We start from the raw sequence: 26,902 nt of genomic DNA, 5'->3' as shown, positions 1-26,902 counted from the left end.
CTGCCATCTTATTTGCCCGTCTTATATGCTCGCGAACGAATGTGTGTCCTCGGCCTGCTTGATAGAGAAATGTTCTGGCATTTGCCTTCCGCCAAAGCGTCTTGGGAATAGTTATATACGGCGTATAGGTAAAAGGACGTACGTCCTTGTCTCCCTCGAAGCAGGAGTAATACCATGCTGAGCAGCGGTTCCCTTGGGGATATCGTTCGGTGAAGTTAAGTTTTGAGATTGTAGACTAAACAAGGCATTCATACAGAGGCGTATTCAGAAATATTTATTTGGACTGTCGCTGCGGGGCGTTCTTACTTCAATCCTATGCAGGGTATCGGCAATTCTGGTTGACTCGCTTAACATCTGCTTCTGATTTGCCCTGTTTTTGGAGTTCCTTTTTGAAGTATTTGTTGCAGCACTGAACACCCTCGCTGCCCTTTTCTGTATCGCTGTGCCTCCAGAGTTCTACATCTGCAAAACATTCATATGATATATAATGGATAATTGTGGTGCGTGTAACCATGATGAGCCCAAAAAAAAAGCACAGCGCAGAGGCCTCCAGCGTCAGTGCTTCACTCGAGCGTCCGTTCGACGCTTTGTATCTCGCGAAGTACGACACGCAGAAGAGTAATTATTTTTCCTCGGTATACTGGAGTGCAGTGCAATGCGTGCATGATGTAATGAATTACATCTCTCAAAATGTCACAACACCTTTAGAACGGGTTCCAGGCATGCTGTGACCTTTGACTGACTGGTGGTGTTCATGTTATGGCGTACAATCATGGATTAAGAGGAGGCAGCCACATATTGAGTTCCTTGTTTTTTCATGTGTGTTAGTAAAAGAAAGGGAAGAAAATAGGGCAGGAGACAACTTCCCAACTAAGGGAGGTCTTGCAGTGATGTGTAGCGTATAACGTCCATATGTATAGAGTGTGGTCGAGCTTGGGACACCGGCTCCCGTGGCATAGTGGTGACCGCTTTCCACGCCGAGACTGGGAGGTGATACGGGTTCGAATCCTGTCACCGGCTGTGCTGTCTGAGGTTTTCCCTTGGTTTTCCGAAGACTTTCCAGACGAATGTCGGCACAGTTGCCCATGAAACCGGCCCAGGACGCAAAGTAACCCCCCTGTTCCCCACTCCTTCCTGCTGTCCTCTCTCCATCTGTCCACGTCTGTACGCCACTCATGCCGCGGCGCTAACACGGAATTAAAAAAAAGCTTGAAACAAAGGTTTGCGGAACACGGCACTGACATATTGTTCATCTGAATGTTCCCTTCTAGATATCAGTAAGAGATCGAATAAGAAACGGGTGACCGGCTATACTATCCATCCATAATATATCCATCCAGTATGTTTGCCTGCCCTTGTTTGCTGCTACGGTGCCGGTGCAATGGAGAAATGCGACACCCTCGTGTTCCGCAAACTTTTGTCGCCCAGACTACATCTTGATCTCCTCTATTTACACAAAGTTGAACAGCATAGACGCGATGCTAAGATATTGGTGCTAGTCACTCGCAACGTGATATTAAGCTTCCATGTTTAAGAAGGTCAATTCAGATGCAAATTTCGCTTTGAGCGTTATTGATACAAGCGTGAGCAAATAATGTCGTGAGGTGCAACGCTTTTTTCCCAGACTTACATTAGCCTTCTTAAACTTGTTGTTTTAGGAGCCATAAAGCCCTCTTCGACAACAGGACTTCATCATGTCAAGCCATCCCGAGGAAGTTTTTTTTTTCCTGATCCACTAATCGGTATAATATTGGATCGGAGAAACACGAAACATTTTGTCATCAAAACATTAATGATAATAATAATTCAGGGCTTTACGTCGCGAGACAACTCCGAACAGGAGCGACGCCACACTGGTCGGGTATGTGGTTTAATTTTGCCCACCGGATGGTTCTTCAGCGTGCGCTGAAATATCGACGGTGTCGATATTTCGAGACTTGTACAGCGTCGAGACTCGTACAGTGTCGAGATTTGTACACGTTATTAAAAAAAGTAATTGATTACCGTTATCGTTACCCTGTACGAAAAAGTATTTTGTACCGTAACAAATTACTCGCCGGAAAAAGTAATGAAGTATTGTCTAACACGTTCCTTTGCAAATTACTTTCGATGTCTGAGGGGAAAGGTACAAACAGAAGTGCCTGAACGCCGTTGTGCATTACCGCGAGCACTACAAGCTGCAAGGCACCGAGAGATTGTATGAGTTAATGCTCGAGGCTAACAGAAATTTTGCTTGAGGAAGGCACAGCAGGCATTTTAGCTTTTTTTTCTGACCTTTTTCTGCACCGCTCTGAACATGCCAGATGGCTAGGCCACGGCGACAAGTCATTGCAAATATATATATATATATCGTATATATATCGATATCGTTGTGACATTGGCAGTATCCTGCACAACACTGACAGGGGCTCTTCGTGAATGTACAAGAGCCGCAATACGTTATCGGGATCCAGAGTTCTGTGTTCTCTGTGCATCTCGCACAGTGAGAGAAGACATAAGAGTTCCAACTGTGACTCCCACAAATCCACATCAGGTTTAAGGTACAACCTGCAGTCCAACCCATTGTACGCAAGCCGGATTACGGAAAGGTAGTCCTCATCAATGGGGAGATGACAGTGTACTCAAAAATACCCAACAGGAGCGAAACACTGTGGCAATTGACTTCGGGTGACAAATTCTTGCAGAAAAAATCCTAGATGAAAGACGGCTGTCTTGGAATTTGCAGAACGCAGCTGGTATTGTTTTCCCGAACAATGTGGATCATTTTGTCTCAAAGTAACCGATTACCAATTACTGCAAAAATTGCTTGGCAAGAAAAGTAATCGGTTACGTTACAAATTACTCAAAAATGTAATTGATTACTAGTAACGCAATTACCCGTTCTGTCTGTTCGACACACGGAGCACAACATTTAACGCCCCTCGCGGAAGACGACGTGTCGGTGTAACTTGTACCCTTCCACCAAGATGCCACCATCCTCGGTCGGGTTTGAACCCGCGATTTTGGGATCAACAAGCGGACACGCTACCGACTGAGCCACCGAGGCCGGCTGTACAATTGAATTATACATTGTTTCTGTGTACAATGTGTCAGTTGAGTAAATCTGCATATGATTTCCAAGTGGTGCGCAATTTGAAAGTATCACAGCAATTTTTAATCGTTCCATCAATGTAGGACTGACTGAGAAGGTTACCAGAGTAAGGTGTCTTAAAAGTCGGTCAAGCTAGGGATTAGATGATTCTTTTGTGATTCGTGATGACTAATTTATTTTTAGTAACACCGACACGGTTTAGTCCACACCATACATACAATCCACAATCATGGATGATGTTACAAATCAATAATTTTTGGCAATTTGGCATTGTTGGGGGATTTTCGCTTTTCACAAAACCTATCACAACCATTTCTTGCGTACATCCCTTTTACAACCTCTTTCCTACGTATCTGAACGTCATGATCACGAAAATAAGGTTTCCGTTCATAAGTATAATACCCTTTACTGCTCCCAGTCGTTTATTCCCCGTTTGTCAAGACTCTGGAATGACCTTCCCCGCCATGTAGCACTTTTTACTGATCATCCCCGGTTTCAGGCGGCCATCACCAATAGACAATTTCAGAAATTGCATGGATGGCCCGCCAGAGAGCGCCGTGTTGCCAATGCCCCACTGCACCTTGGGATTTAGTTTTCATGAGTCAGACAGAAGAAGAAGAGCGCAAACGGTTTCGGTTTTCCCTCCTTCCTTCGAGCAACAGGCAGGCAAGCACGAATGCAAACAATTTCGCAGGACGCATTGCTCGATGCGCGTGACTTGGGCAACGGCGGGCCCCCGTGCGGAGCACAAAAGCAATCTGAAATCGCCTATTTGTTATCTCTCCCCTCACTCTCCTTTACGTTCTTTTTGTTTTTCAGCACTGTTGTTCACGGCATCTACGTATGCGTGAACATGCTTGCTGGTTTTTGCTTTATGTCTTGATGACTTTAGTGTTGTATTTCCTTTTTTAGTATATTTGACGTTTTTCTTGTTGTTTTCCCGAACATGTTAATTACTTTTTCATTTTCTATTGTCGCCCAACTTCTCCGTCATGTTGTACCCGTTTTGGGTCTTTTACTTATTATACATAAATAAATAAATAATAAAGCGACGAGAACACGAGAACTTATTGTTTTCCCCTTAAAAGTAATGTTCAAGAAAATCACTCATCTCGTGGAACATCATCCCAGGTGCCGCCAGGTAATTATCGGTCATATTTTGCTGGAGCATCATATTCTTATTTCATAGTTGCCAGGCGTGTTCACTTCACTAAAGAACATATACTGACCACATCTCTGTCGTCTAATCGTCGGCCGGCAAAGGAAGATGCGGATTTTAATCGGCTCAAAGACGAAAGAGGAAGATAAGTACTTACGTGGTCCCCCGACCTTGTCTCCATGGAAAAGTGTAACATCGCACTCCTTGTAGTCAGAGTAAACCAGTGTGGTGTTAGTCTTGCCAAATTCTGTTAATATATATGAACCATAAGACAACCTATGGGGCCGGTTGGCACCTGTGTAAGGATGGGATAGCGACGGGAAACAAAAGCGACTGTGTAGCGGCTGTTAGCGACTGTGACTGTGAAGAAAAATGAACCCGTGACAAGGAAGGAGGACAAACACGACACGTTTTGAGAAGAAGAAAGTGTGTCGTGTTAGTCCTTCTCCCTTGTGTATGGTTCCTTTTGCTTCACCATGTACGAGGCCTCTTGCGCCCTTGCTCTTCTACCGTTGACTGTCACATCGTGCGGCTTTTTGTTTCCCGTCGCTATTGTATGTTGATATAAGCAGACAAAACACAGTTCATAGTACAAAATGGTAACAGTACAACGTTAAAAAAGTCTCCTCGACAGTTATGACACCAGGAATCCGACGAGATTACGTAAGCGAACTGTTCTAGAGCGCCATTCGTGTCGCAACTCATCCGATTAAATTACGGTAGAGTTTACAACAACAGGTGTCGATATTTTCGACATCCATACTCCGACCATTACAGTCGTTAGCCCACGGAGGCTCGTGTGGGAGACTGATATTCTCACAGAGCGGCGAAATGAGTTTTTGGGTAAGCTGGTGGACGTAAAGTATATTTCCACACACAGATACACTCTTCGGATAAAACTTCACCGTACAACACGCTCCCACACAACCCCGAATGAATGAGTATCGTTGTTGAAAACGAGAGGCGTACACCTTTTTGTGATACTTATGGTGCTATAATAACCGTTACAAAAAGACCTGTGCCACGTGCTTTCAACCAATCAGGAGTGATAACAGTTCATTGTGAGGAATGGTTGGCCTGTGGTGAACTTCCGCTTTAAGAGAGCAGTTGAGTACTTATGTTTTACACTGAACAGGGGTGCTTCTTCAAAGCTGGGTAAAATTTTCTTAAATCCATGGTATATTCTTCATCGGAAAATTGTGCCGCATGCACTAATTTGCGATAAAATCTGCTTAGACGAAAGAACTGTTTGAAGAGCCAATGCCAGTTCTAATAAGCTTGTAAAGTGTATTTCCTTCACGAATAACAATGGGTTTGTGGGTTAAGTTGAAATGCTGTACGATGGTACACGGAGGACCGTAATTCGGACCATAATGCATACCGCAGCGAGCTTCCGTGTCGCAGTATGGAAGGGGCAAAATTGAAAAAAAAAAATCGCTCGTGTTTGGCGGAGACCAGGTTTAGACGTGGTGTCCAACTCGCTTATATGGCGAAGTTAGGTTAGGTCGATTGCCTGCCCCTGTTGTAGCTGTGTCATACGTATTTCCCTCCTCAATTGAATGACATCTGCCCTCGGTGGTTGCAAAGGGCGCCTTGCACAGTGCAGGGCGCTACAGTCCCATAAACGTTTCTTGGAATGAATTGACCACGCTTCGTATAAATAGCGACGTAGTCACTACATGATTCCTTGGAATCAAGACCTACTACATGTCGTAGCACTGGTTTATTAGTGCAGCAAAAATTTCGGCGTTACTACAGGACCAACCAAACAAAATATCTGACATCACGGCGCTAGTTAGTCGCGCACACACCTGTTCCCAAGCCCTCTTCCCGTTCAGTTCTTTTTGCCCCATGAGATTTGCCGCTGTACTGAAAAAGTGATGCCCCTTAGATCGAATGTTCTGCCTGTCTTCGTCCAAACGATGAAACCCTAAGTGTCTGACCCCGTCCTGCCAATGGAACAATTTTTGCACCTTCCCGGGGAGAAAATTGTTGAAGGGGCTCCGCCAACGGAATTCGCCGCAAGACTATTGCCTGTCTCTGGGCCGGCGTCTAATTTGCACCTCCTCCGTCATATTCCATTCTTTATTTTTTCTCTCTCTCCCTCTCTTCTGACGCAATCTTCTAGGGAAAATTATCCCCGAATTCAGGGAAAATTCATCCCGCTACTCGAGAGACACGCCGTCTGTTGCGTACAGCGTGTTTTTGCCTATCGTGTAAAAATGTTTTAAAATTGTTCTTGTCCGAAAATTTTGGGGTCAGCGGTATTTACCTTCAACGAACAATTGGCAGTACTTGTGAACACTTCCATCGATTTTCTAACGCAACCATTGAGTTTTGAATTTCGAATTCTCCAACTGAGCGACACCTTTTGTTATTTGTTGTGAGAAGCAGAAAACACATGTCAGATTTATTTATATTTAGGTAGATGAAAAATTGCGAAAACCGCAGTTTCAAGATGCAGATTTGCGGCCGTCGTCAGTTCAATACTGACGTTTTTTTTTTTTGTAACTCTTAACAAGATCCGCTGAATATAAATAGACTTTCTAATTTAGGGACACATAGAATAAAATTACATACATTACCTTTTCATACATCTTTAGCGGAAGACGACAGATTTAAAAATAAACGAGCCCGGACAGCAGCAGTGGACAAGACTAAGAAACACATTAGCGTTTATAAGAGCTTATATTTAGTTTATTAAGGGCCAAGATAGTTCAGGTAAAATCTAAACATCCACAGAATGCACTGTTTCTGCAGAGGCTAGACTTCCTTACGGACAAGCCTTCAATGGTTCAGAACTGCCTGACATTCTGTTGCCGTTATGCCATAATGAATAGTGGCTTCGCGGCACGGATTCATTTTGTTGCCCTTTCATTCAGTCAACATCGATGACAAGTACAACGGCAAACGCATTTTATCTAGAAATACTGTTCACTCACCAACCAACGGCCACTGTACCAGTGGTGAACGGAATATATGGTTGTTTTGGAAATTGGCGGACTCGAAACGTCAGGCGACGACAAGCAACGCCGCGTGACTGACGTAACGCGACGACACGGCACGTGACTATATCGGGGTCTACCCTGCCATATCGAGTTGTATTCATTGGCTCAACGACCTCCGAACATGAAGTCCTCTCGGGAGATGTACAACGTCTTACGTTTCTAGTCCCACGTGACATTAACACTTTGTTGGAACGGAAGCAACAAAGTACTGCTCGAGACACGGATGTCTGAAATCAGCACCACGTGGTTTATCCCTGCTCGAATCTCCTGGTGTTTCAAGACGATTTCTTTCGAGTAATAAACACGTGCAGTATATGGTCCACCTTCAAATATAACATTGGCAGACCACTTTCAAGCGCGACAAAAGTAATCTAGGCTGCGGAACTGCTGGTAGGCGATTTCAGACAACCGTGTCGCGAGCAGTGCATCGCAGAGTTCCAACAGATAATTTCTGATGCCCTGATTTGTGACTTCCGCTGTGAGCAATATCGCTTGGATATCTCTTTGCAAGATAAGTCAGTATCACACGTGTTACGCATCTTTCAGTTTTACGTTTCCATTCCATAGATATTTTTCGCCCACTGCGGTACTGAAGCCTCCGCCTTAGCTGCACAAGGTCACGTGCTCTCGCTAGATGGTCTTTGAATGACTTACCCTCATCTTTGTCAATTATGTTTGGTCCTTCACCATTAGCCGTCCCCACTTTTTGAACCCTGCAAAGCAAAAGCCGAAAAATCAGCAACATCCACAGTAGGAGCCTGAAACACAAACCGAGTCACAGGTCACGTCAATCTTAGACCACACCTTGGAAGGCAGCACAGAAAAGAAATGACCATTGAAATGGCCATGAAATACCATTCACATACCATCAAATGAAAAATACACAAAATACGAGAGCGACTAGTTCTACTTTTGGAGCTCGTGGCAGAAGCATACATGATTGATTGAGTGAACTAAGGATGAGAAGGATAACGTGGTCGAGTTGAAGAACCAGTCCCGCTACTGCTACAGAATAATAACGCGATGACACGGTTATCCCAGCATCTTTTCCGGTATTACGGATAGATGGTCCTGACAAAAAAGAAAAACTTCCCGGACACACCAGCTTGTGCAAGACGCCAAACCACAGTCTGTGAAACATCGCGTTGTGTTCTGCATTGCATGTATCAATAATTCGTACTTGTAAAGCTCGTATGTCTGTGGTACTCACTATTGCTTGCCTTCCTTGTACCCGAACGTATAGGATACAGGAAATGTTGAACCTTTAGGAGGAGGAACCACAAACAGGATTTTTCATCTTTGTACGTCGATTTCTGCAGATAGTACTTTCCGCCGCCGGGTCCAAGAATGCTCTGAAGTAATGAGTGAGGACAGAATTCAGGGAATGCGCCTGAAACACATTCCTTTACCAGGCTCAATTAACACAGTCGTAAAGAGTACTAGAGTAAGCAAACGGGTAGAACGACAACACGTCCACGTTGTTTTTAAACCAGGAAACAACGCGAACTGAAGAATGCTAACTTTCCAAGCGCTTAGGAATCACACTAACCGGTACAGTGTGACATGCACGGACGAGGATCGCGAGGGCCTCTTACCCGAACTAAATGCGCACTTCATTTCGCATGCCACTTAAGGCAGGCCGGATGACTCGGATTTGTATGCGGTGCATGGAATGCAATCGCAGAAAAACTCAGCTTTTTGTTGCCCAGATATTAACGCATTTGAGTCGGGCAGATGTTCAGCCGCTTCTGAATGAGAGCTTTCTCTGGTTTCGATCAAGCTTTCAAGATTTACTGGAGTATCTTCGAATAATTGACTGTATATGCGGGCGCCAAATATATTTTTGTGTGTGCGTGATTTATTTACAAAGTATACGCGAAGTTCTGAGGAACTACCGACAATCACTATCGTCCCTAAAGAACAGTCTTTGTTCACAATATGGGTTCCGGGACTGAGGCTTTTGCCCACTGTTACGCTCCGGTAGAAGAGCAATTTTCCACGACACAGATGGCTCTTCCAGAAATGGCAAGTCTGCATTGGCCTTTGTAATACCACCGGAAGGCGTAGTGCAAGGACGTCGCCTTTTGTATCCAACCTAATCAACGGCTACAGAACTATATACCATTCTATTCTTTCTGCGGCTTATAGTTCATTTTAGCATATGAGAGCGGACAGAGTTCACCGAAGCAAAATCTGCTGTGCAAGCTATTGACAATACATGCATACGAGGCTCGACCGCGCCTCTATTGACGGATGTGTTAATGTCATGCCAGCAAGTTTACGAAGGAGGACACAGGCTGACTCTCCAGTGGGTTCTAGCCCATTGTAGTGTCGTGGGGAATGAACAGCATGACAGCGCCGCAGAAGCAGCTATCTCATCTAGGAGACAGATGAGTATCTCCCCTCACTCTTAAAAAAAGGGTGTACTTTAACTCCTTTTTTGCCACATATATAACACCCTTTTGGAGAGTACAATTACGCTCAAAAGGGTGTCTCCTCACTCCCTCAAGGGGGTAGCACAACACCTTTCTCCCTACTGGAGAGTGTCACAGTGCGCCAAGTATGCTTGAGCATTATTTGTATTACGTATGTTTGAATTCATTTTTGAGTTTCATATCTGTGTTCAATGCCGAGATAATTTTTTGTGAAGACGCATCACCTGCGGGTTTTTGCGCGCAGACGAGAAGTCTGGACTAAACAAAGCGGCAAGGACGCCTGGCTTTCGACTTGGGCTAGTCGCGGAGACCACTTTTAAGATTAGCAATCACCGCCACCGCTCCCCAGTGTGTGAGGCGGCGGTTGGGAGTCCCAGGGGTAAAAGGGTAAGAGCTTTCGGGAGAGGTGCCGGCGCCAGAAGTCAACAGGTGTGACATATTAAGATCCATGTAGCAAGGGGGGATCGGAACATCAAACACATGCCAAAGTACGGAGAGCCAGGTGCCTTCAATTAAGATGTTTTTTCAAGGGTCGGCCTCGTTTGAGGTAAAGAGGTGATTTAAGGGAACCGCCGTGTTTTTGGCGGCAGTGTTGGTCGGGCTCGGAGCGAAGAAGGACACTCGGGCAACGTAGGGGGTTTGACGGCACACGGCCGTCGGGGAAAGTCGTACGGACGAGGGGACACCGGGACAGCTCTATTTGTGTGTTCGACGGTGTTGTGATGTTAGTGAGGTGCAGTGCCATAAATCCAACCACCGAGGACAACGAAGACAAGGAACCCCGGACACCAGCCCCAACTCGGAAGACTTCCCGCCTCAACAGATAAGACTCTCGATTAGTTTTTGAAATTTTGATTCTGGTTATGATCGGCTAGAGCGGCCAGTTGTGCGTTAGTTCAAGCGTTCAAGCCTGTATGTAGTAATCGAAGTCTCGTTTGTAGCCGTATAGGTAATTGGGGCACTGTAATGATATGAGTTGAATTTTGTGTGATCCTGGTTTTGTGCTACAGTAAATTTTGTTTTGTTGAGTAAACATGGCTCCTGTTTCGTGTCACTTGCACGTCTAGCTGTTATTACCCAACGCTTCGACTGTGTCGAAAATAACCTGGTCGCAGATGCACCCGATCTCCGGACTCTGTGACAATTATTGGCGTCCGCGACAGGACACAGTGTTGCCGTGGGGGAAAGCGGTGTGACGGGTAGGTGATCACGAGAGGAATACCGTGTGATTTGGAAGCTATGGAGCTACAAGAACTGTTGCTGGTCGGGAAAGAACTTTGCCTAGAAAGCACAGCCTTGAGGGAATGGATCGAGAAAGAGCAGGCTAGAGAAAGAGAGAAAAGGGCAGAAGAACGAGAGATAATGAAAGAACAACTACGGGTAAAAGAGGAGTCAGCTAGGCTAAGGACAGAAGAAGAAAAACGGAGTTTAGAACTAAAGATAAAGCTACAAGAACTTCAGAATGCGAGTTCGGGCCATGCCGCGACTCCAACGGGTCCTAGGGAGGCGCCCAGTACGTTGCCTATCACCCCGCATCGTTGGCTCGCACCGTTCGATGAGAAGAGAGACGATCTCGATGCCTACCTCCTTCGATTCGAACGGTTGGCTACGGGACAGCGTTGGCCGAAGGAACAGTGGGCAACCGCTCTGAGCGTATGCCTTGTTGGAGAATCATTGGCCGTGTTTGCGAGACTCACCCCCGAAGATTCTGCGGATTACGATCAAGTTAAACGGGCACTTCTGCAAAGGTTCAGGCTCACTGCTGAGGGGTTCCGGGAGAAGTTTAGGAGCGGAAGGACCGAAGATGGGGAGACAGGGACCCAGTTTGCCGCAAGATTAAGCAACCTGTTTGATCGATGGATCGATCTTTCTGAAACCAAGAAAGACTTCGACAGCGTGCGGCAGTTCACCGAGCAGTTCATCAAGGGATGCCCTACGAAGCTGGCCACCTTCCTGAAGGAACGGAAAGTGGGAAATCTGACAGAAATGGCCACAATGGCTGACCGATTCTTGGAAGCACAGAGCCACGCAAGTCGGAGTAGAGGAGAAGAGCCGAAATCATTAGAAGAGCCAAGACGTGCGGCAAGTGGGAAGAATGGTCGTGAAAAAGAGGACGTGCGGAAGCAGAAGAGATGCTTCTTGTGCAACAGGGCAGGACACGTAGCTTCGGAATGCAGAGCCAGGGTTGGAGCCTCACCGAGGAGCGTCACCTGCTACTCATGCGGAAGGGCGGGGCAAACAGCAAATATTTGCCAAGAGAGAGTTTCCAGGGCCCCACAAGCATCGTGTGTTGTCACCCCAAGACAGGAAGAAGGGAAGAGACGCGAATGGCCAGAAGATGGCTACGTTGAGTTGAAGAACGGAGAAAAGCTCCCAGTTGTAAATGCATTCATTGCCCGCGACACGAAATTTTTGGTCGACGGATTGCCAGTAGTGGCAGGAAAGATTGGGTCACGCGAGGTAACTGTTCTCCGTGACACCGGAAGTAACACTGCAATTGTGCGGAAGTCGCTGGTAGGACCCCAGTAAACCAAATACGTCCCAAGGATATCCTGGGGAAGAACTGAATCTGACATTTGGATATCCCAGGGAGGTCTCAGAACGTCCCGTTTACATCCATGGGACGTCCATGGGAATAGACTTTCTTCCTCATTTTGCAGTCCAGGGAACGTCCCAGGAACATCTATTCTGGACAACTGGACGTCAATGGGACGTTTACTGTTTCCCATAAAATTGGCTTGCATATGTAGTCATTATGCAATATTATTAAGTTTTTATGTTAACTGTTCACGCTTTCGCTAAAATAACAGTTGGCCGATTTAGTACAGAGCTGAGCATTGACGCAGCCACATAAAAGCTGACGAGTGGCGCACACTCTGGTCTGATACTGGCTATCAATAAATCTCAGCATACACTGAAATGATATATTGCGAACTGCACAGCTACACCACTGCCGTCGGAAAAGAACAGCCCTGCAAGTACACCCATGCAATATGTTTCACCATGCAGATAAATGTTACAGTTTTTGATGGGAGTGGTGTTGCTATGCTGTGGGATTACTACCAAATACAGGACTGCTCTGACAAGGCCTGCAGGCATGTCATATGCTCTCGTAAGAATCAGCATGGAAGAACTGCTAAAATGAACAGACAGCTTTATTATAGATAATGCAAAAATGAGTATCATATCATGACTAGGTAGGATAAAAAGCAGCGACAAAGCCACCAAATTAGATCATATTCGTGACCATATAACAGTTATACAATAAAATCTTATAAAATCCAAGGAATTAGTTATTGCAGTGCAAGAATTCACAGGAATGCAAACATGAGGTACACACGTCTAGAGTCACCAACACAATACAACCTAAAAAATTAAACTAAAGTTATGTATGTAACGTAGGGATTGACAGGAATGCAAACATGAGATACACAGGTCTAAAGTTGCCACCACAACATGACACATCTTTAAAAAATTACAAAGGCAGCGTGTCTTCTATATGAACTGTTCTTGTGACACCAAAATTAGCAGCTAAAAATGTTCCGCACATCAAAAAACATGGTAATGGTCTAAAGGATAAAGATCGGGGGCATGACATCTAATAACCCTGTTAAACAGCCAGCCTTCGATGGTCATCAATGCCAATGTCCAATGACTGTCCAATCTCCACTGCCCCCATGCGTGTAAAGGGGATGCTACACCAGCATTCAATGGACACTGGTTTTGGTGATCATCGAAGACTGACTATACCACAGGGGTATCACTCGAGGAAGCCGCACGAAAACACTTAACTTTCAACATATCATTCCTTGACACGCAAGGCAGCATGGCTTCATGAACGCACAGCTTAGGACCGCAATAGCTACTACAACTAGAACATAGAAAGGCACGTATGGTGTAAATGTTGCAGACTTGTGCCAAAGGATAACTTGCAAACTTCACACAGCATCTTCCAAAAAGTTTGTGACGAGTTTCAAACACCCGGTGCTAAGGAAAATGTTTGACGGTGCTCTACTTCTTTAAGCAGCTCGCTTAGTAAGAAAAACAGGTACACGTAGCAGTAAAAGTTCTCACAATGTAGAATACTTGACTAGGTAGACTCGACTAGGCTCTGGCAAGTCACCTTGTAACTCCAACAATGTAGCCTTTATAGGAGCCTTGGTTGGTCAGTCTGGGTGGCTGCAAAAGAAACAAGAACTGTATCGATCATACGGAACAGATTTTGGTCTGGGTTTGTTTGTAGAGGAGCTGAAGTGTGTAACAAAATGTGCTGTTCAACAGTGCTGGATAACAGTTTACGAAGCATGCTCTCCGCCTTGTTTCCTCACAGTGCCACGCTAGCAGCGAATGATACCGTATGGACTTGCAAACAGGTGACTTGGTTACCAACGCACATGTCTAAGTTTGTATGGTCCCATTCGCTGCTAGCCTGCCACTTTGAAAAGGGAATGTGCAATAAGATGGGTTATGCTTTGGGGGAATGGGCTATAATTTTCAGCAACAACAGGAGGCAAATGTCAGGTTAAAGTGAACCCTCAATTTGTGAACGGCTACCGTTCCCCAACAAAGGGACCTTTTTCACACACACGTCATATCCTGGTGACACACCAGCGAACCATGCTCGGCCCGTGTCAGAACAAATCCATGTGGGGAGCACAAAGAACGAAAACCAGTCTGGAGTTGGACTGACGACCTTGCGCAGTCTCCCCATTTCTGTCCCCATATACTGCGCCAAACAGTGAAGACTGAGATAAACCTCTCCAGCACCTCAAGGTCATACGCATGTACATGGGCCATTGTGAAAAAGGTCCACTGTCCACCAATTGAGGGAGTCATAAAACGGGGTTGCCTCGTGAACCCTGAGGTTCTCTGACACCCCATATTAGAATTGCTTTAGATGCAATATTTAATTACTCAAGCTAATGTAATTGTACAGTCAAAATGCATTAAGGTGAAGACCTTTTTAACAAATGCTACTACAGCAATTTTTCTGTCCCACCAGTGTCCCTAGAGCATGACACATCATCTTTAACAAAGTGACATTTACTACAAATTTATTTCGTGGTCAAGTTTTGTTGTAAAGAAATTTGACTTATGTCACCTAAATTATGCGAACAAGTGCCTCTCAGAGAACACCAAGCTCAGTAATGTAGGTACCTGTGTTTCACTCCTTCTGCGTTCGGGCCTGTCGCTCTTTCGCGTGGCGCAACCATGATTTGATTTCAGTTTCCACATCGAACTCAGTCGTCTTTTCCAACTTTTTTATCTGCCGCACACCACCTGTAAATAAAGCAGGATTGCATTACCGTACTAGAATTGCATTCTACTACCAATTGCATTGAACTAGAAAATGTCCTAGATGCCAACACGAGTGGACAATTGTAAACTCTGTAAAAGCACTGCCCATGCATCACTTTTTCCAAAGGATGTAGGTGATTCATAAGAGCGCACTGACGTGCTACTCCATATAACAAACATGTAAACCGAAACCGATTAATTACTTGAAAAACAAAATCACTAAACGTAGACTTTTTTTCCCTTGGAACATTTTTCGCTTAAGGTCCCAATACGAGTCATTCCAGCTCAAACGTTACAACGGTGTTGCTCGACCAACGTCGATTTTCGAGAAATATGATGTTGGTACATGCGTAAACGTGCACCAGAAAAAAAAAAAAAATTTCCAACGCAGTCTAGAATGGCCGTAGGGCGGGATCAAATGTGGGCTCTGGGCGAAAAACCAGAGCGCGCTGTGGCGCTTGTGGAGGGAATACGGCTGTAAAAAACAATCGAATAAGGTTGATTTAAGGAAAGATAGTGTCATCTCTGACAGCTTCCGCACCTCAAGGGATCAACCCATTAAAACATACTGGACAAGCAAAGTCAACGCAAATTGTGCCAAGTTCAGAATTTCTTCCCTTAGCAACGGTTGGCTAAAATCAGCTGTATATATTTTTCTCTGATAGCATAGTACCAATACATTGAACAGAAAAATATTTTAGGTCGTGTGACATATAGTTTATTTTCTAAAAAATTGTGAAGTTGACCTTTTGAGCAAATATCGGCAAATTCGGCGTGCAAAAAAGGAATTGGTGCACGAGTTCTCGATCCGAATTTACCACCGAAGTACTCATCATTATTCTGGCTACTAATACTGAAAGTATCTGCAGGGCATTTTTTGTTGATCCCGCGTGACGAATTTTTAAAGTTGCCATAGCATATGAAATGGCGCTGAGCAATGCTTTCGCGACTTGCAGTGGTCTTCACCACTGTCACAAGTGGTCTTCTAGAGCTCTTCTTTTTGTATGTCGAAAGAATGGAAGCACCAAACACAAGCTTTCACTTGCAGCTGGCAACATTTGCAGATTACTAGTCCTGTAGCATTGCATGCTGCAAGGCAATGGTTTGTGCCATGGAAATCCGTTTATGGTCCCAAGCATAAGTGGCATAGATCTTTTTCATGATGCTTGCGAGCGGTCAGCTGTGTCCTTCTGGTAATTGCACCCTAATGAAAAACGTAATAATAATGGCAATGGTGCCGTGAGGTTTCACGTAAGGTGTGTCAGCATATTTTTGTGGTGACATGTTGCACGTGCCGCAGAGTAGGACTGCGGATAATTTTGACCACCTGGGGTTCTTTTGACGTGCGTCAGAAATCTCCGACACATGGTGCTCGAAGCAAAATGTTTACCTCCCCCGCATCGCTACCGTCCTAGGCCAGAATCGAACTCGCAATCTTGGGCTCAGCAAGCCAACACGTTACCATTACAATGTTGCCGATTGGTTTTGTTTGGAACACAAGATAAGACAGGACATGTGGAGAACCCTGTTTAGGAGACCACACATGTGCGACTATCTCACATGAAAGTTCGTTGAATAATTTGGGGAAGAGCTTTCCAGGTCAGTGGCTAGCGTGCTCTCCTTTTGTACTTGGTGCCTAAGGCAAGCCTGTCCAGCGACATCATGGCACCATTACCATAATTATTACATTGTTCATTACAGTGCAATTACCAGAAGGATACAGCTGACTCCTCGCAAGCATCGCGAAAAAGATCTAGACCGCTTATGCTTGGGACCATAAACGGATTCCCTTGGCACAAACCATTGCCTTGCAGCATGCGATGTTACAAGACTAGCAATCTGCAAATGTTGCCAGCTACAAGTGAAAGCTTGTGTTTGGCGATTTCATTCTTTCGAGAAAAAAAAAAAAAAAGAACACACTCTAAGCAACCACTTGTGACGCCGCTGCCCTTGAGATACTTTCAGTAGTGTTAACCGGAATAATGATGACTACCTCGGATGGTAAATTCGGACCCGGAACTCGTCTACCGATTCCTTTTTTGCATGCTGAATTTACCGATATTTGCTCAAAAGGCCAACTTTGCCATTTTGCAGAAAATAAACCATATGTCACATGACCTAAAATAGTTTTCTGTGCAATGTATTGTTACTTAACTATCAGAGAAAAATATAGTCAGCTGATTTTTCACCAACCGTTGGCTAAGGGAAAAAATTCCGAACTTGGCACAATGTGCACTGACTTAGCTTTTCCAGTATGGTTTAATGCGTTGATTGCATGAGGTATGGAAGCTGTCAGAGATGACACTAACGTTCCTTAAAATGACCTAATTCGAACTTGTTTATTTATTTACAGCCGTATTCCCTCCAGAAGCGCGCCATGGTTTTTCGCCCAGAGCGAACATTCGATCCCGCCCTACGGCCATTCTAAACTGCATTGGAAAAAAATATTTTTTTTCTGGTGGGTGTTTACGCATGTCCCAACATCATATATTTTTTTCTCGGAAATCGACGTTCGTCGAGCAACACCACTGGGACGTTCGAGCTGGAATCACCCATGCGTAAAACAGGTTCTGCAAGTGTGCAACGTAAAATTTGAAAGTTATTTTTATTTAATAAGTGAACACTTTATCGGTCATGCGGGCCGCTGCTTTTCTGCATTCTGACACTTGGGACTGCGTGCCAAAAACCAAGCAGGTTTGAACATGACTAGTACAAAGAATCGAGCACGTCTTTGAGAAACTGTCTGAATTATTGGAACAGAAATCTGAAAAACTGGTAAAGTCTATACTTTGGAGTTCAAATTATTGACCGGCAGCAGTATATGTCTGTGGGAATGGTGCTGATGGTCACCAAACTGCGACTTTGTGTATGATACTGCTGCGGAGCAGTGTTTGCAGTGTGATAGACAATCTGACAAGTATATTGCGAGGAGCAAATTAGTAACGACACTGAAGTAACGTCACTATTGGAGGAAAGCGTTTGCAAATTTCACCTTGCAGACTTACGCAACATGATGCTGACGATCTTGAGGTGCTTGAAGCTATCCTTGCCTTTGTTGCCAAGCCAACTAAACAGCATGGCTAACTTGTTGGTTAGGAGATGACAAAGCATCCTCTTCACTGCGATTTTACAGGAGGTTCCTCCCAGACGTGCTAGCTCTAGAGCCTGCGCAAAAACAACAAAAATATATACAAGTTGATATTCATATATTTTTTTAGCTCAATGTCGCATCATGCTCACGGCTAGAGATAACTATAGAGACGGAATAAATGCAGAATTTCCCGAATCCAAAGGAAGATCTAAGAGTCCTATGAGTTTAAAAAGCCAGAGGAATAGACACTGCTTGTGAAAAGTGTTTGAAGCAGAAATTAAATAGCAGTGCACTTTCAGAGGAAAACATACACATATACTACTTATTAAATGTAATTTATGTAACTGTTGTTTATCGACTACAGAAAAGAGATACTCTCCATAAAGTTAAATATTGGGTGCAGGTCAGGCACTATTTTTTTTATTGCGTGTTAGCACCGTGAAGCAACTGTGGCTATGAGCGGTGTACAGACAGAGAGAGGACAGCAGGAAGGAGTGGGGGACAGGGGGATTAGTGTGCGTCCTGGGCCGACTTCAGGGGGAACCGTGCCGACATTCGCCTGGAAAGTCTTCGGAAAACCCAGGGAAAACCTCAGGCAGCACAGCCGGAGGAAGGATTCGAACCCACCACCTCCCAGTCTATAGCACGACCTTGGTGATCACCAACGAGCGGATGCCTTAGCCCACTCGGCCATGCTGCTGGTCAGGCATTATATGTAACACACTATGGGTGAGAGGCTTTGGCAATTCTCAATGCAGGAAACTGTGCTAGTGTTGCCCCTGTAGCAACTCATCCAGTATGCTGAAGCCTTGCTCTATCATTCCGAGATCGTGACCTCCTTGGTACCTTTCGTTTCCCTTTTCTTCCCATGCAGTGTGACTATGTACCCAGACCCCTGTGTACCCAGACTCAGGCCTTTATATTATGGAGTTTGTTCACGAGCTAGCCTGAATCTACTCCATGTCAGGCACTACGGCTGGTATCTTACCAGCTGCTTCTCGGTTTCCGGTGTTAGCTGCTTCTCGAACTGGTCCAGCTGCTCAATGGTGTCTAGTGGCTCTGGCACAATTATGGGCTGTTCAGGCATCACGGTACTAGACTTTAAAGATGTGAAGCCATATAGGAGGTCGCCCTGCTGTTGCTGGTTCAAGCGTATGATGTTCAGTAATCGAAGAACCTGACGCTGGAACTCTGAAAGTATAAAATGGGGATCTGACACATCGTTCTCACAGAAAACGTAGTTGCTGACTTTAATATATATATATAAAATGTTTAAATGAAGCATGAAGTTCCTTGTGCATCTCTGGACATAGCACTTTCCTAAACATGACTGTGGCCTTACTTTATATTGCACTATATACACACCATGTAGAGGCACGGGTCTGGTTTCTGCATTGACTGAAGAAGATTCATCTGCAGGTTTGTTTTGCACTGCTGTACCTACAAAGCAATTCCTACTTTAGTTACCATACCCAGTGAAGTGCAAAAGGCCACAAAATTATTCAAACGCTGATGACTACATTGTCAAGCATTCTGCAACATGATCTGTACGCTTACGTGTAGACATGTCACTGCTTCCTAGAATACTTTTTGTTGATGATGGAGGTACTGATGCAGATCCTGAGTCTGGTTCAGATATCACTGTGGAGGATTGCATATATCCAACTGCTACAAAACCTTCACATTAGAATATATTTTTGCTCACCAGAATCAGCATCTGACTCATCCCCTGGTTGCAGCAGATAGCTGGATCCTGAAGAATAATGGAAGACATTCTTAGTACTCAGCATGAACTGGTCACCTGATATAACAATCAACCCACACGCACGACAAAGTATAATATGCAATTATACACGCAGCAACGCCCCTAGATACATACAACCAATTAGGGTGGATTTCGTCTGAAATGTGCACCATGTGAACGAGCTTTAAAGGAGCACTGAGATGACCCCCATTTTTTTTATTTTTCACTGCAGTGTCCTACAACGAGTAAAATGAGCTCCTCAGAAAGAACAACAAGCACCGGAGAGCTACAAAGCGTGTAAGGCTTCTGTTCCGCACACATGCTCGAATTATCGAGTTGGGGGACCTTTGTGAAACGTCGGGAACATGTTGAGTTACATTCATGGATACAGACCTTGGCTGACACATTGGGTGTCATTCCTAGCATCAGGTCGTGCGGCTGTGAAGGTAATCAAAGGTTAAAAATAACAAACAGTTCATAATATGCCCATGAACTCACATAGTGCCTGTGCTTTACTGGAAGCCACTCGTATTGGAGTTGCACCTGCAAGGTATTAACATATGGATTGGCACAAGCATTAAAGCAAAACAATTGGACAGGTACCTTGAGTGCTTTTGACGAAGCTTTCGGGAAGAGGTGGGAAGCTTCCTTCTTCTTCTTCACTTTCAAACACTTTCGCCTTTCGCCTTCTCTTGGCAGGAACAACATCTGAACCAATGTCCGAAGTTAACTCAGACAGGGGCAGCTTTAGCCGAGCATCGTGGTATGATGCTGTAAGGAAGGGTGATTAACGTAACATGCTCAGCATTTTATACGTGTACCTTACCAAATATTCCTTTCACTTTGGCACTGTACTCCATTCGGTCTAGCCCAGGAGGCAAACCTTTCTTCACCATACGTTGAACCTTGCTTGATGGCCGATTTGGCCAAAGACATTTGTCGCCAGTGATCCATGAGCAAGGAACCACCTCGACCTCTTGTGTTTCGGTAAATTCAACAATTGCGTATTGCATCTGCAAAGCAGTCAACAACCAACATCTGTCTCTGTACAACATCCACAAAAAATAAAAAATACAGCATGATTCCTATAACGATTCATAACTTTGATCTACTTTGGAATGTCCGTAAAAAACTGGGACTTGGTTACGTAGGCGCCATGATTTTCATCAGCGATTCAAATGCACCAGTGGTATGATGACACCCCCTTTCTCGTGAGGCAACTGAACAACCTTTCGAATATTTTTCAAGTGGCCATGCTTTAAGCTCTGACAGTCCAGAAGCGATTACAATCCCAATTAGAGATGATGGAAATGGTCTCAGAAACATATCACATTTTGAAGTGAGCTCATGGCCGATCACACATGGCTGACCTGATGACTTCAGAACTGCAAAGTTTTTTATCTTCACAATCCGGTCATTTATCATACACCACCGGTCTGCGCCTGTGCACGTTAGCATAAAGTTCCTCAGCTTCAGAGCATCGTACTGCGGTGGCAAGCAGCCAAGCACGAGGGGACCACGATCGTGAGGGCGCTTGCATTCTATGTTGCAATTCCTGCTTTGCATAGTCTTTGACTCCACAAGCTGCCTTTCTTTTATCCTATTATAGAGCTGGCTCAGCGTTGCTCCCGGCTTCTTCAGCAATTGTTTAAACACCTGCATATTATTTTCGTAGGAGAAAGCGCTGAAGCAGTCTAGTGGGCCATACTCTCTTACGTCGTCTGCTAAGTGCAAAAGGCAGTGCACGTTAAAAGAGACGAACTGAGCACCATAAAGGTCAGCAAACGTCCGGACAAAGTGTCCCAACAGGGATGCAGCATAGTCACTCTGTGTGCGACAGAGGCTCTCATTAGCCAAGATAGAAATGGCACAGTGCAGTGTCAAAAAATTCAGGTACAGCGGCTTCGGGAGCACGGACTCCAGGATTACAGGGCCGGTGTACAGCAAAAATGTCCTGAATTCCGTCGCCTTCCACCTATCCACTTCGTCTATGCCCCTCGGCTTTCTAGCAAAGTCTCTCGGTATGTGGTCTGTCAGCGCAAGACTCACTTCAGTTATCATGGCTCTTTCTCTCGGACCGAGGCGGACTGATAACGGTCCACTAACCCAGAGCAAGAGCAGCTTTTTTGTGACACCCAAGCACACCAAGTGCATATAATCAAGTGGCACATTTTTTACAACATCAATAGGCAGCTCTGTCAATATCGATGTGCCACGATGATGGTCTGGGTCAGCCTGAGTTCGGAAGCTCTCGTCTGTCCTTAACGATGATATTGATGTAGAGAAGCTCATTCTGTTCATGGTATGCTCTCCCTCGTCTGTACACCTTGGACATCCAGAGTATCCCATGTGCCCCTTCGTGCAAAGAACATAAGAACGGGCAGGAGCATCACATACTAATGAATGAAATGTTACTGAAATGGATGAACCGTTAATCACAATGCCTTCCTCAAGTAGGTCTTTCACTTCGTCAATGAATTTCCTGAGGAAATCATTTGGTGAGCTTGGCTTGGAACGACCACAATAGGCACCGACGAGAAATGGTGGCATGTCAATATCCTTCACCTGGCACTGGATGGGCCACAGTTCGACTTTAGTGCTCTTGGACAGAGGGAGGCCATCAATATTAAATCCAAGCCGAATGTGTGAGGGAGGCTGACCAGCATACCGCAAGATATCTTGAAGCCCAGGAAGCAAACCAAAATGGCAATATTCACCAGGGGCCATGTCGATTATATGTTGGCTTGAATTTCTGGGCGTTTGCAAAAGTGTTCTGGCGTCCTTCGGGAGATCAGCATGATAGGGATACGCGCGAAGTATTCCCAACAGCAACGACAGTGACGACTGTTTTATTTTCTCGCGGAGTGCCCATGTTCGTAGCACAGTACTAAGATCAGGAAGATCACCAGGCGTAGCTTCATCATTGCTGCTGTCGGAAGAGCTGTCCGAAGTACTTTCATTAGCAACACATGACGTACGATGAAGCTCACCATCAAAGCTGATTTCAGAAGAAGAACCTTGCGAATCAGAACCTGATGCAGCAACATTCTCATTATCATTGTCGTTATTATTATCGCTGTTTGAATCGTCGGACGCCGCTTCGCTTGGCGCGGAACGAAGTGATGAATGCCCGCGGTCGGGAACAGCATGCAACGGTTGCGGAGCAGATGTCGAACGGCCCTCACTTAACAGTAACAACGTTTCACGAGCACGAGCAGTTGCTTTTTGAATGACGTACTTCTGTCTGTACTTCGGCATCGCTGTATACTTTCGTCGCTAAGCTGATCGGCACGTTGCGTTGACGATGCTCACTTCACTAGCTTCTAAGCCTACTTCTTGTCACTCGCAAAACGTACAATCCAACCTAGTGGAACGCACATCTCATAAAACATATATCATTAACACAGTCTTGGAAGTACTTACAATTATCGTAGTCGCAATAGGTCGCCAGTTTTTCCTTTTGATCGCCAAAGCAGAAGACAGTGAGCTGTTCGCAGTTTACACCGCCGGCAAGCGTGGGGAGTGACCTGTCTTGGATTGGATAGAATAGGGAGTCGAAGCCGCTTGTAGCGCCCCCTGCTATTCTGTTTGGTGGATTTGCTGGGCTTCAAAAGAAGTCTGCCCTGTGACAAAAGGAATGCCAATAAAACACGCAATGACCGTTTTACGCTGTCTATGACAGGAAATACGTGACAAATTTTAACCTCTTTCATAGGTTTTTGATGCACCTATTCTTTCTATCGCACGTCGCTGTTTTATAATGTTGGATGAACAAAAAAATACTCACCATATATATCGAAGGCGTCACCGAAATGCGGCTTTGTCATGGCTTAGCTGTTATGTGAATGTCCAATGTGCCTATATATATATTCGCGAATGAAGTCGCAGTGGAGAAAATCAGGATATCCCAGGGACGTACTTGGCAGGAGCAAATTTGCACGACCAAAAGCTGATGTCTGCTGGACATCCAGGCGACGTTCTTGATATCGGTGACGTCCATGACTATTTTGGGACATCCTTGGGATATTGGTGGTTTACTGGGACAAGAGGACATGACAGGGGAATCGAATCCTGTTGTTTTGGTGGATGGAACGGTGGGGTATTTGCCGGAGGCGCAAATACAAGTATTGACGCCCTTCTAGAATGGGCCATTGTCGGTCAAATGCATGGAGGACCCACTGTATGACCTGATTTTGGGGAATCTTCAGGACGTTCGAGCGCCAGATGATCCTGACCCTAAATGGGATGTGAAAGATGAGGAAAAACACTGCACAGAGGAAAACAGAAAGGATGAACGTGGAGCCAGATTTTCAGCAGCGGTGGAGACAAGGAGACAGGCCCAGAAGGCCCAAGGTACGAGGAGTTGCGGTCCACTACACGTGCCACAGATTGCGGGATGGCCGGAGAAGCCAGCGGAAATTGAGAAGGCTCAGCAAGAAGACGACACCTTGAGATGTTGTTTTGAGAAGATGGGGCAGAAACTGCAGTGTCGAAATCCAAACCACAGTTACGAATACGTGGTGAAGGGAGGAATACTGTACAGGATGTACAGAATGGATGCCGGCCGAGAGTTCCAGCAGATGGTTGTGCCAAAGAAGTTTCGGCAGATTGTTCTCCAGATGGCACACGACGGAATCATGTCCGGACACCAGGGCATTCAGAAGACGACGGACCGCGTTCTCACCGAGTTCTTCTGGCCTGGAGTACAAGCAGAGGTGCAGAGGTTCGTCAAGTCATGTGACCAGTGTCAAAGAACCACGCCGAAAGGACGGGTAACGAAAGTACCGCTGGGGAAGATGCCGACGATAGAAGAGCCTTTTCAGCGCGTGGCAGTGGACATCGTCGGGCCAATCACTCCGAAGACAGCGAGAGGAAACCAATACATCTTAACGATGGTTGACTATGCGACGCGGTATCCGGATGCCGTTGCGCTTCCTGGTATCACGACAGAGCACGTCGCTGAGGGTCTGGTAGAAATGTTCACCCGGACGGGTATCCCCAAAGAAGTGCTAAGCGATCGGGGACCTGCATTTGTCTCGGAAGCCATGCGCGAAGTGAGCCGCCTTCTATCGCTCAAACAGATCCATACTACGCCGTATCACCCGATGGGTAACGGGCTAGTAGAAAAGTTTAATAGCACCGTCAAGACCATGCTCAAGCGTATGTGTCAAGAGAAGCCCAGGGACTGGGACAGATACCTCGCCTCATTGTTGTTCGCGTACAGGGAGGTGCCACAAGCGAGCCTGGGCTTCTCTCCTTTTGAATTGTTATATGGCCGACACGTGAGGGGGCCATTGTCGGTGTTGAGAGAGCTGTGGACCAATGAAGAGATTGAGTCCGATGTCAAGACGACATATCAGCACGTTTTTGATCTCCGGAACAGGCTGGAGGAGACGTGCAAGGTAGCGCACGAGGAGTTGGAAAGAATGGGTGCACGATACCGCCAATACTATAACAAGAAGGCTCGTGCGAGGAAGATGCAAGTGGGTGACCGGGTACTTATACTGTTGCCGACAGATCACAACAAGTTGCTCATGCAGTGGAAAGGGCCGTTCCCAATTGTGCAGCAAAAAGGGGAAGTGGACTACGCAGTCGACTTGGGCCACGGAACGAAATTGTTCCACGCCAATATGCTAAAAAAGTACGAAGAGCGGGAGGCCCCAGAAAATACGGCGAAGCGTACCGAAGCTTGCGGCGTAGTCACCATCGACGGGAGTGAATGGGAAGACTCTGTGCCTATGCTGAATTTGGAGCAGAAAGAAGACAAGTAATGTTCGCTACTACCCTGACGCCACAACAACAGAGGCAAGCGGAATACCTGGTGGACGAGTTTCAGACGATCATGTCAGACGTACCGGGACAAACTAACCTAGTCGCGTGCCAACTGGAACTGTCTACCCCGAAACCTGTGTATACCAAACAGTATCCACTGCCATTCGCAGTCCGTAAGACCATAGAGGACGAAGTGCAGGCAATGCTACGCCTGGGGATTGTCAAGAAGTCCAGCTCTGCCTATAATTCGCCCGTCCTGGTTGTTCGGAAACCTGATAGCACACATCGCCTGTGCATCGATTTTAGAAGATTGAACGATGTGTTGAAACCGGATGCCGAGCCGATCCCCAGGGCGGATCATCTCTTCGCTGACATTGGGAAGAAGAAATTCTTCTCAAGGCTTGATTTTAGCAAGGGGTACTGGCAAATTCCTCTCGACGAACAGTCACGGCCAAAGACTGCGTTTTCAACATCATCAGGACTTTATCAGTTCCGATATATGCCATTTGGAGTGAAGACGGCACCAGCAGTTTTCACGAGGCTGATGCGCCAGCTATTCGGCGATCTGCCTGACGTCAGGTACTATTACGACGACGTCCTGGTTGCCAGCGACACTTGGGAGGAACACCTGGCAACCTTGAGAGAAGTTTTTGGAAGAATACGAGACGCTGGGCTTAAAGTACGGCCTACTAAATGCGCACTGGGCCTGGAGGAAGTCACGTTCGTGGGACATAACGTCGGACGAGGACAGGTGGCCCCATTGACGAAGCTTGTGGAGAAAATCCAGAACGCCGAACGACCAAGGACAAAGCGACAAGTCCGCGCTTTTCTGGGACTGACCGGATATTACCGGGATTTTATTCAACACTACGCGGAAGTGTCGGCACCATTGACAGATCTCACGAAAAAGGGGTGCAGCAACAATGTTGATTGGCGAGACGAACATGAAACTGCTTTCGACGAGCTGAAACGTCTGCTGACCCAGGCCCCGATTTTGCGCCTACCGGACCTGGAAAAAGAGTTCGTCCTTCGAACTGATGCGTCCGATAAAAGTTTAGGAGCTATACTCCTACAGGAACACGAAGGAACGTTGCGCCCTGTTGCGTACGCCAGTCGCAAGCTGCAACCAAGAGAAGTAGCGTATGCCACGAGTGAGAGAGAGGGACTTGCCCTCACCTGGGGCATACAAAAGTTTCACACATACCTGTACGGAAAGGAGTTCATCCTCCAGACGGATCACCAGCCCCTCGTGTATCTGAACCGTACGAGGCATATGAACGTGCGCATTATGCGCTGGAGTTTAT

General features: G+C 45.8%; 1 protein-coding gene and 1 pseudogene across 2 annotated transcripts; both read right to left on the bottom strand.

The window, feature by feature from the left end:
* Positions 1-313: 313 nt before the first annotated feature.
* Positions 314-9,526, bottom strand: LOC135389911 (allergen Arg r 1-like; annotated as a pseudogene).
* A 3,304-nt stretch (positions 9,527-12,830) lies between these two features.
* LOC135378797 (uncharacterized) lies at positions 12,831-23,863 on the bottom strand. Of its 2 annotated transcripts, none has more exons than XR_010418577.1 (14): positions 23,746-23,863; positions 23,614-23,684; positions 23,250-23,449; positions 20,653-20,839; positions 20,430-20,597; positions 20,325-20,369; positions 20,220-20,264; positions 19,788-19,835; positions 19,640-19,723; positions 19,448-19,522; positions 19,071-19,273; positions 17,984-18,156; positions 14,851-14,973; positions 12,831-13,872 (listed from the first exon to the last, which is right to left on the bottom strand). XR_010418577.1 is itself a non-coding variant. In XM_064611893.1 (14 exons), exons 4-13 carry the CDS (start codon positions 20,837-20,839, stop codon positions 14,858-14,860), a joined length of 1,131 nt encoding a protein of 376 aa, XP_064467963.1. In that variant the 5' UTR covers positions 23,250-23,449; positions 23,614-23,684; positions 23,746-23,863; the 3' UTR covers positions 12,831-13,872; positions 14,851-14,857. The 2 variants fall into 2 exon arrangements, 1 of the variants encoding a protein (XP_064467963.1); XM_064611893.1 differs by having other exon boundaries at positions 17,997-18,156.
* Positions 23,864-26,902: the final 3,039 nt, after the last annotated feature.

Source organism: Ornithodoros turicata, chromosome 1, assembly GCF_037126465.1.
Source record: "Ornithodoros turicata isolate Travis chromosome 1, ASM3712646v1, whole genome shotgun sequence".
Lineage (NCBI taxonomy): Eukaryota > Metazoa > Arthropoda > Arachnida > Ixodida > Argasidae > Ornithodoros > Ornithodoros turicata.
The sequence above is the reverse complement of the archived record's forward strand: the minus strand, read 5'-3'. Positions and strand labels throughout refer to the sequence as shown.

What these genes read in the sequence shown, in the direction of transcription:
- LOC135378797 (XM_064611893.1), bottom strand. Translation starts at nt 20,839, where the DNA reads ATGCAATACGCAATTGTTGAATTTACCGAAACACAAGAGGTCGAGGTG. An exon ending in CTTCGTCAAAAGCACTCAAG is followed by an intron (nt 20,370 to 20,429) that starts GTACCTGTCCAA and finishes AATACCTTGCAG; the next exon opens with GTGCAACTCCAATACGAGTG. An exon ending in GATCGTCAGCATCATGTTGC is followed by an intron (nt 14,974 to 17,996) that starts GTAAGTCTGCAA and finishes CTTTATTTACAG; the next exon opens with GTGGTGTGCGGCAGATAAAA.